The sequence below is a fragment of the Octopus sinensis genome, linkage group LG11 (genome assembly GCF_006345805.1).
Source record: "Octopus sinensis linkage group LG11, ASM634580v1, whole genome shotgun sequence".
Lineage (NCBI taxonomy): Eukaryota > Metazoa > Mollusca > Cephalopoda > Octopoda > Octopodidae > Octopus > Octopus sinensis.
This window is the reverse complement of record NC_043007.1, coordinates 29,815,719-29,827,084: the sequence shown is the minus strand read 5'-3', so window position 1 is coordinate 29,827,084 and position 11,366 is coordinate 29,815,719. Positions and strand designations below refer to the sequence as shown.

Sequence of the window (11,366 nt, the reverse complement as noted above, 5' to 3'; positions counted from 1 at the left end):
AAGTGAAATCATTGTGGCTGACGCCAGTACCACCTGACTGGCACCTGTGCTGGTGGCACATAAAAAGCACCATTCAAGTGTTGTCATTGCCAGTGGCACGTTAAAAGCACCCACTACACTCTCAGAGTGGTTAGCACTAGGAAGGGCATCCAGCTGTAGAAACCTTGCCAAATCAGATTGGAGCCTGGTGCAGCCTCCCAGCTCACCAGTCGTCAGTCAAACCATCCAACCCATGCCAACATGGAAAACAGACGTTAAACAATGATGATGATGATGAAGCTTTGGTCAACCCAAGGTTATAGTAGGAGACAATTGTCCAAAGTGCCATGCAGTGGGACTGAACCCAGAACCATGTTGTTGGGAAGCTAACATTTTACCATGTAGCCATGCACTTTAGTGTAAACATGAACATTGAACACACAAATACCAGATTTCCTTGGGGATTGGCTGTGCTTTTACAAAAACGGAGCCATTCACAATTACACAAAATAAAATGAGAAAAAAAAATAAAAACAGTTGACAGCACTAAAATGTTTTATACAGAATTTGAGAAAAAAAAGTGAGAAGACTAATTAGTGAAAGTTAATTAATATCGAAATAAAAATATACAGAGACAACAGATGTTAATTCAGCTGAACCATTTTTAAAACTGGTAGAAATGGTTTTATCAGTTTTAACAGCATTCCCATGATCCTTTGCTGTAAAGCGTGTGATCAGCTTGTTGTAACAATTACTTCATCCTGATGATGAGGCTGAGGTATTGAAACTGGATGAATGGATTTAGCAATGCTTTTGTTCCAGACTAGATCTAAAGGACTAACAAAATGGGAAAAAACATGGAACTAAAACATTATTGTGGTTTTAATGTATTTGAAAGAAAAGATGGCCTCGATTTACACAAAAATAGCATAAGCCAAATTACAAAAAAGCCTGTAAATCAGTGTTTACAGCAACGAAGATGGAGGTGGGGGAAGTCTCTCATTTTCTCTTTTTCTCTCTCTTTCACCAGTTAAAGGGAGATAATTGAATACTGAGGAAGCTTCCCAGTTGAAACTTGTCGCTCTGATCCCCTTCACTTACACCAACTTACTCAATGATTGCCCAGTAAAATAATAGCTACGTGGTTCAAATCCCACCAATAACCCTGCTTCTTTTTCTCTTCAAAACGATTTTTTTTTAATGTTTACTCATCATTTATACTTTGTAATTAAAAATCATTAAAAATATTTCATCAGAAATATTAAAGAAGTTCTATTAAAAATCTTCTGCAGAATAAAGAGTTTCGGTTTTGTTGACAAATAAAAGAAAAAAGAATTACAGAAGAAACCACAAAAAAATAGTCGTTGATGACAAATAAATGGTTTCTTATTCTCTCTTTCCAAAAAACCGTTTCCTTTTCATCTTTTATTATGGTTTTGTTTTGGTGACATGAATCTCTTTGTCCTGTGGGGTACTGAATCTCTTCTGGTTTCGTCTGTGAGTTCTGGTAAATTCCATGTAGTCCAGGTAACCATCATCATTGAGGTCATCTTTCTCAAAGACTTCGTCAATTATGTCTGTCGGAAGAGAGAAATCAATCAATAGTGTTACACACACACACACACACACATTTCCAATGATTGGCTAAGATCAATGATGAGGAATTCTGAATAACTATTACAGAAATTTTAGTTTCCACGCAATTAAGCATATGAACGTGTGTATACAGATATTTATGTCAGTATCATCATCAGTTTATATGTGTTTGTCTGTGTGTGTGTGTGTGTGTGTGTATATATAAAATAAAACACAAAATGGGACAAGAACGCAAAACATCCGGACAACTAGGTGATACAAAAAGGGACAACAAAACATCCAGATAGACGATACAAAAAATACGGACGGGTCATTCGAAGCCTTTAATCTTCAGTCAAGAACAGGATCATCCTCGCAATTTCGGCTGATTAATCTTGAGATTGCTCCAATCTGGCCAACCCCAAGGAAAAACTAAGCTAAGAGCATTAGATTCCTTGGAAAAAAAGCATCGAATGTATAAGAAAACAAGGATGGAAAAACAGACGATGTTACATGAATATAAATACAAAAATACAATAATAATAGTAATAACAGGACATAACAACAGGCGTCTTTCGACTGGTGACAAATTGAATTCAGCTGGTGTGTTGGGAATTAAGCCTTACAGCAGAGGGAAGAAGGTTGATGTGGCAGTGACCGTGGTCAGACGCAAAAGGGCTAGCAGTTGGCCAACGGTCACATGAGCAGAGAAGAGAGAGAAAAAGGAATCAAGGAGGGGGAGAAGAGAGAGGAGTGGCTGTGTGGTAAGAAGTTTGCTTCCCCACCTCATGGTTCCAGGTTCAGTCCCACTGCATGGAGTTTTGAACAAGTGTCTTCTATAGCCTTGAGCTGACCAAAGCCTTGTGAGTGGATTTGGTATATGGAAACTGAATGAAGCCCACCGTGTGTGTGTGGGTGTGAGTATGCATCTGTTTTTCCTCTCATCACTGCTTGACTACTAGTATTAGTGTGTTTACAACACCGATAACCTAGCAGTTCAGTAAAAGAGACTGATAGAGTAAGCACCAGGCTTAGAAAAGAAAAACCACTGAGGTCAGTTCATTTGACTAAAGAAATTATTCAAGGTGTCGCCCCAGCATGGCCACAGCCTAATGACTGAAACAAGTAAAAAATAAAAGATAGACATGTTAAGTGCTGACTGACAGAAAAAGATTATTCAACAAAAAAGCAGAGTTTAATAATAATTCATTCTGGTTCAGTCAGTCTGTGCCTTCCCTGAGTTGTGTCTTTGGGTGCCCAGGGAGTTACCACTTTCCCGAGGACCCCCTGCACTCACAGGAGAAACCCAGAACAGCAAGGGACTGACTGAATAAAAATAGAATATATTTATATGTAATATATTGACCAAAGTATCCAGCATTATAGATCCTTTGCACCTAATCTCACCAATCTGTTGGAACCAATTGGTAAGATCGGCAATAATGGATCTTTATTACAGTCTTGGGCAAGTCCTGTGTATGAGAACCTTCTTCAACACTCTCTATACGACCTGGGGTGGGGAGCTGTACTCTCCCCTACAGGTAGATTACTGGGGCTTCAACTGCCATGGCTAGTCTTGAGATGAAACCATTGCAGTGGTTTCCTGTTGCCTTCTCCAGGCAGGTGGGATTTGAACTCAGAATGTAGAGAACTGGGAGGCGTACTGTAAAGCACTTCTGCGCACGTGTCAAGGATTCTATCACCAACACAGTGACATGAAATGAAGTGTCTTGCTCAAGATCACAATGCATCACCCAGTCCTAGAATCAAACCCACCATCTCAGGATTGTGAGTTCAGCACCCTAACCACTAAGCTACGTGCCCTTCACATATAAAACCCCAAACTTTGATTAATTTGCATAATTCATTGACAAATGTACGAGTGCATATTTTTTCTGACTTTGGATTCTTATATGATTATATGTATAGGAGGGGGGTGGAGAAGCAATTAAGAGGGGGACAAAAGTGTAGCATTAGTAGTGGCAGCAGCAGTAGTAGTGATGGTTGTGGTGGTGGTGGTGGTGGTGGTGGTGGTATTACCTGTGTAATAATGTATCACTTTCTCCTGCCTCTCTTTACGGATCTTCTTGATTTGATCTCGGGACTTGAGTTTCATTTCTTGTTCACTTAACCCTGGCACGATGTCTTCCGTTGGCTGCGAATGGAACAAAGCAGCCAGGATTTCAAGACCATCGAGCAGCGTGTCGTTGTTTAAGTCATGTAACCTGGAAGAGAGAAAGAGTGAGAGGAGTGATTGGTGGTGGGTGGAGGGGGGAGGGTATGCTATAGAACAGACCTTAGTCCACACACTGGTCTGTATAACTGCTGTGTATATCACCATCATCACCATCATCATCATCAGCAGCAGCAGCAGCATCAGCGACCTAATTTTGATATTTACTTATCCATGCTTGCATGGGTTGGAAGGAGTTTCCTGAGGCAGATTTTCAAGGCTTGGTGGCAGACACAGAGTAAAGAAATGCTACACACACACACACACACACACACACACACACACTCACTGTATTTAATCTTACTTGAAGAAATGGAATTCTATTTCTTCAGGGCTCAGTTCCTTTTCGCCAATATTGGTAATTTCTTGCAAATGACTTCTGATATGTCTGCAACAACAACATCAATGAACACAACATTAGTTATCAACAACACAACCACCACCACCACCATCACCACCACTACTACTACTACTACTACTACTACTACTACTACTACTACTAAACTACTACTTTAGTGACAGTTGTAATAAAAATGCTTTGTGATTATTTAGGATGGAGCATCTCGACATATGACTGGCAACCCATATTCATTTAGAGGCTATTTGTTTGCACACACACACACACACATATATATATATATACATACATACATACATACACACATACATACATCATCATTATTTAATGTCCTTTATCTATGCTAGTGTGAGCTGGATGGTCTGATAGGAACTGGTAAGCCAAGGGACTTTGTCAAGCTCCATTGTCTGATTTAGCACACGTGTGTGTGTGTGCACGCATGTATTATAAGAACATCATAATACTGCAGAATTGATCCTGTGACCATCTCTCATGTAGATGTCGAGCAGAGTGCATAGAGATTTGTGAGAAAATTCCAGTCAACAGACACAAAAACAGTGATTCCGTGGTACTTTCCTTCAATCCTGGGGCAAAACAAAACGAAGTTGATTACTTATTGAAGGCAATCCACAGTCACTTTCAATAGTTAATTGACCCACAGTACATCCATGTGAACCACACCACACTAAGTCATGTGATCCACACTACATCCATGTGGTCCATATTCCACCCACCTGACCCACCCCACTTCTTCACCGTGAAACTTTTATACCCATCATGGAAACCCACCAAAATATCTTGGTTAACATAAAAAATTATCAATACAGACTGACCCCTACAAACTTTGCCCCCAAATATCTTGTTATCCCAATCCCCATTTAGATCCCTGTTTTATCCCCATAACGTGTCCCCAGGGTTATACTATTTTTACATTTAATTTATGTTATCTTTGCCCTCACATTTATTTCTCGTTTGTTATCCCATTTGTTGTCCCTGTTTGCCCATTTGTAGCCCCTGTTTGCCCATCAGGCTTGTGTGTGTTACGTTGGCAACTTACTTTTCATCTTCGATGACGCTAGAATGGTAAAAATCTGATGCTGTGTTGATCCGATGTCCAGGGCTAAGAAGCACCATAACTGACATCAACATCCAGAAGAGGATCATCTTCTGAGACCCTTCCATCTTCTTTTAATCTAGTAACAAGGAGATAATCTGGAGAAAGTGAGATGATCTTGTAACAGGGAGTTAATCCAAGAATTTTGTCAGTTATTTGTCAATTTCTTTATTTTTATCTGAAATTAAAAAAAGAAATATATATATATGTTATATATATACACACACACACACATACACATGCATAGATATATAAATATAAATATGTATACTTCTGTATGTATATATATATATACAGTTGAAATGTACAGAAAAACAAAAGAATAAAACAGGTGTATAAACAACAAACAGGTGTATTAGTTTGAAGCTCAGGAAGGTGAGAAAGTCTTTTACATTTTGAGCCTACGCTCTTCAACAGAAAGGAACATGAGAAAATAAACAGAGAGAGAATAAAAAAAATTTGTGGATTTAGCGGTCAATCATATATATAATAATATAATGAAATTATTGTATACAGTTCTCAGTATATACAAACAATTGCAGTGTGGAAGGTGTTTCTTAAATGGCTTATAAACACCTTCCACACTGCAATTGTTTTCGTTCCAGCACATGATCTCAGATCAGGTCACTTGCTATGCAAGTACATCTCCATAATATATATATATGTGTGTGTGTGTGTGTGTATGTTTGTGTATATAAATTCATGAGCTAGTTTTCTAAGTCAAGTCAATTTCTGAGTTTGTTGTTTAATATGTGATAAACTTTGGCCCAACTAATCCAAAATGCCATTTCCATTATCAAAATATTATTTTCGTTTTCGTTAATACAACCACAATGCATTAGAATATATAATAATAATAATAATGATGATAATATAATAATAATAATAATAATAATAATAATAATTATTATTATTATTATTATTATTATCATTACACTTTATTTTTGTTTTTGATTTGTTGTTTCTACCACACAGGGTGGATATAAATTGAACCTTGCTCCACCACTGTCTTGTAATTAGTCTTTTTAACCATCCTCACCACCACCACCACCACCAAACCACCACTAACAATGCAACCATCATTATCATTGTCAACTTGATTAGTATCATCATCATCATTCTTGTCATCATCATCATCATCATCTTCTCTGTAATTTAGTTTTCTTTTTCTTGTTGCCATAATATTGATTCTTGTGTCCCCCCTCAATCCATGAAGCAGTGTTGGTGGGAGTGAGGTACAAACAGACAAAGGTGGAGGGAGGGAGAAAGAGAGAGAGAGAGAATGGTGGTGGAGGCAGCCGACCCTTCCCACCCTCCACTCCTTGTCTTCTTAAGTCAATTCTCTTTTATATTCTTGATTGACATTAAGAAAATAACAACTCCCTCTTTACAACTTCCTGTCTCCACACACACAGATACTAGTTAATTCACTTGTGTGTATGTGTTAGTGTGTGTGTGTATGTGTGTGTTAGCGTGTGTGTTTGTTAGCATGTGTGTGTGTTAGCATGTGTGTGTGTGTTCGTATATACAAGCCACAGCTGGTCACTGGGAACAGATTTCACCAGGCCATAAATGGAAGCCAGCCACAAGTGAAAGCGATGATGTTCATCTGCCATTTTGGTCTGCCGATCCTTCTCTCTTTCCTCTTTCCTATTAACTGGCAACATCAACATGACAGGTTCAAATCTGGACCAGGAGACAAAAGGTCGTGACGCAGTTGTAACTCCCATTGCTAACCACCCTGAATCAGACATGATTAGCTTCTTAAATGCGGCAGAGTCCTTCCTGTTCAGGGAGGGGAAAGAGATAGAGGCCTCTGTTGGGGGACGTGTCCTCTGTGGACAAAGAAAAGAAACAATTCTGGTGAGCAAATGCCATTAGGATGGTTGAGTTGATTCAGCAAGGTCCAGGTTATGAACAACAATAAACTTTTCAAACTCCACCTGTCTAACACCAGTGAACATATTTACAAAGTAAGAAAACAGCACAGCTCCCATGACTTTAGGAAACATTTTTTCACGCTGAGAGTTGCTGAAGCATGGAACAAACTGCTGGCATCAGTTGTTAGTTGTCAGAGCACTGCATCCTTCAAAACTTCCATGCTTTCTGAGATTTGCCAACATTACACCCAATTTTCTCCCCTCCATACACACACAAGCATGTACCTGACTCATGCATTGTTCGCTTTCCAGACATTTGTACATTACTGCATGTACATTATACGCACTTTCTGACAAGTTGTGGTGCACCTGAGCACTGTATACAATAATTTCATTATATATATATAACAACAACTTCAGTGTGGCAATGAGGACCAGCACCAAACCGTTCAAAGTGGTGGAGTCTGGGAGTCCAATGTCTGTTTTGGAATGGTTCTGTGAAGGGACGCCCTTCATATCACCAACTATTTTACAACAGTACAGGAGGTGCTTTTCTTTGTGGTACCAACACCAGTGGGTCACTTTGCAACTTGCAAAGGGATTGAATACCTCAAAGAAAACTAGGAAAGGGAGTTTTTTGTTTTCAGACATGGTAATGAAAGAGGGTGACATATGATGAGAGGAACAGCTATATCCTCCTCCTCCTCATCATCATCATTAATTAAACATTTACTTCTCACTTTCCATCTACCAAATCCACTGACAACATATGAACATATGTGCATATATATGTGTATGTATATGTATACACACACACACACACACACACATGAATGTATATAAATATATATATATTTATGTAAGTATACACATACATGTCTGTATAAACGTATATATAAATGTACATAAATATATATAAATTAAAATAAGCTACAAGGATATCCAGAGGTAATGCAGTACGATCGTTTCACGCAACTCTATTTAATTGAACAATGCAATTATTACATCAATTTAAAATGTAGAGCAATCTTCAGCTGCACAAAGACACAGAATTTAATTAAATTAGAACAGATGGACACATTAGTATAATTATACCTAAAATCTCCAAGAAGTTAAGGAGATAGACAAAGAACATGTTGTCTCCACTTCAGCATAGAAGTAACTTCTAATTTAATTAAATTCTATGTTTTTGTGCAGCTGAAGATTGCTCTCCATTTTAAATTGATGTAATGAAATGATTGCATTGTTCAATTAAATGGAGTTGCATGAAACGATCGTACTGTATTACCTCTGGATATCCTTGTTGCTTATTTTGATTTTAATCAGCTTATTTTGATTTTGTATGGATAATACCATAATAAATTCTGGTGCCTCAACCTAAGTACCATATTCATCTGAATTTATATATATATATATATATATTTTATTTCATTTTATTTTATTTTTTATTTATATATATATATATATATATATTATATATATATATATACACACACACACACACACATATATATATATATATATATATATATATATATATATACACATATATATACATACACACATACATGCATACTTACATACATACATAGGCAAATGTATGTCAAGCTGTGTATATATATATATACATATATATTATTTTATGTTGTTTCAATTTATTCAGCAACTAAAAATGAGTAGTGCTTGTATCTCAAAGGGCCAGCCTTGTCACACTCTGTGTCACACTGAATCTCCCTGAGAACTACATTAAGGGTATACATTGTCTGTGAAATACTCAGCCACTAATTTTACAAGCAAGCTGTTCCATTGATTAGATCAGGTGGAACCCTCGTTGTCATAAGCGACAGAGTGCCATATAAAAAAAAAAACATATACATATATGTGTGTGCGTGTGTATATATATATATATATATATATATATATATATATATATATATATATATGCATGTACTACTGTAAGAATCTCCCAGACAGTAACACTCTTTTTTACGTAGGTACTGTCTGGGAGATTCTTACAGTAGTAAGTAGAAAAGGAATCTTTAACTCCTATTTCTAAATTCGGTATGTGGTGAAGTAATTAGCTGACCCCTAATTATAATTATGTTTATAATTATAGAATATTTGTATAATTTTACCTATAAAGGTTATTTTAACGTATCAATCTACATTGTAAAATTATTAATTAATTGATTAATTTATTAATTTAATTAATTAATTTTATAATATATATATATATATATATATGTATGTATGCATGTATATATATATGTCTGCATATATATATATATATATATATAATATATATATATATATATATATATATATATATATATATATATATACATATATATATATATATGCATATATATATATATATACACACACACACGTATATATGTATGTATGCATGCTCTATATGTATTCTTTCTCATTTTCCCAACATTAAGCAACAAACATACATACATATACACATATATATAAGTATATACATACATAGACAAATGTGTATGTATATATATATATAGCTTTACATACATTTGTGTGTGTTTGTGCGTGCATGCATGCATGTATCTATCTATCTATATGTATGTATGTGTGTGTGTGTGTATGTACATATACACCAGAATACACAGTTAAAAATGAATAAAGAGAATGAAATCAATTAGAATCTTACTTTTTGTGTCTTCCATCCCACTGAGTGTCTGTGTGTCTGTGTGTCCGTGATGTTGATCTGGGCTGACTGAGTGTCTGGCCATACAGTAACCACCACTGCCACTACCACCATTAACAGCAGCAGCAGCAGTAGTACCACCACCACCATCACCACCACCAGCATGATTATTAACAATATTAACCCCTCTACCAAGTCCACTATCATACCTCTACCGCCACCACCAACACCACCACCTATACATCAATTGTCAGTAATTTTCTCAGGTAATTCTCACTGCCAAGGTATGTTAAGATGTCAAAACGAATCTGACAGATGAGGTGTGTGTGTGGGGGGGGGGTTAACCTGGAAGATGTGAGCAGCGTCAAGAGAACTGGTTTGCTGTTGTTGTTGTTGTTGTGCTGGTGATTGTAAATGTGGAGAGGCATTTTATTTACTTTTTTTTTTCTTTTTGCTGCTTCTTAATCTACAAAGATTAAACCATTTTGATCCGAAAAAATTACAATTTTCCCCAATGTCCTACATAACTTCTGACTTGATTTTAAAAGGAAACATAAATAAAAGGGACGTCGTGTCCCGACACAACATTCGCTTTAAGGATTACGTTTTGGTAATAACCAAGCTTCCGTCGCTGTTGATTAACTTTTTGATAAGCTCGCAGGTTGTTTGTGGCACCAGTGACCGAATAGACACTGAGATATTTTATATAACATTTGATGGAGGAAGCATCTGTTGTCTCTTCTGGATTTCTGTTACTGAGAAGCTCAAGGAACGGTGAAGTCGTGTCACCTGACAGTTCCAGCAGCCGTGGTGGACGGTTATCACTTGTCAGTGATATAAACAAGAGTTGATATAGGAATCCATGTAAGAAGTGTGGTTAAGTGGTTAAGGTATTGGACTCATGATCATAAGATGGTGATTTCGATTCCCGGACCAGGCAACACGTGTTCTTGAGTGAAACATTTAATTTTATGTCACTCCAGTCCACTTAGCCGCCAAAAAAATGAGTAATCCTGCGATGGACCAGCATCCCATTCAGGTGGGTAACACATATGTTATGGAAACCAGGAAAATGGCCCTTGTAAGTTGGAATGACTCAAGAAGGTTTTTTTCTTTTTTACTTTTATCATCTCATGAGAAATAACAGCATTCAACCTTCTCACACAAAATCTATTCTAAGTGCAATATATCATCATCATCATCATCATTTAATGTATGCTTTCCATGCTGGCATGGAACTGGTAAGATGGAGAGTTGCACCACATTCCAATGTGATTTGGCGTGGGTTTTCTACAGCTGGATGCCTTTCCTAACACCAACAACAACACCAAGGGTGTAATGGCTTCTTTCACATGCCACCGACATGAGTGCCATTTACGTGACACTAGCAATGGCCATGATTACGGTTTCACTTGGCTTTATGAGTCTTCTCAAGCACAACATATAGATATATATATATATATATATATATATATATATATCACCGTGATCGACCAGGCTATCAGATGTTGCTACACATCGCTGGTCACAATGCGCTTTGCATTGTTTTAGCCTTC

The 11,366-nt window shown here is 36.9% G+C and overlaps 1 protein-coding gene across 1 annotated transcript; it reads right to left on the bottom strand.

The window, feature by feature from the left end:
- Positions 1-563: 563 nt before the first annotated feature.
- Positions 564-9,943, bottom strand: LOC118765363 (multiple coagulation factor deficiency protein 2 homolog). The gene is made up of 5 exons (XM_036507288.1): positions 9,814-9,943; positions 5,203-5,437; positions 4,092-4,175; positions 3,595-3,779; positions 564-1,556 (listed from the first exon to the last, which is right to left on the bottom strand). The coding sequence occupies exons 2-5, from the start codon at positions 5,325-5,327 to the stop codon at positions 1,408-1,410; spliced, it is 543 nt and encodes a 180-aa protein (XP_036363181.1). The 5' UTR covers positions 5,328-5,437; positions 9,814-9,943; the 3' UTR covers positions 564-1,407.
- Positions 9,944-11,366: the final 1,423 nt, after the last annotated feature.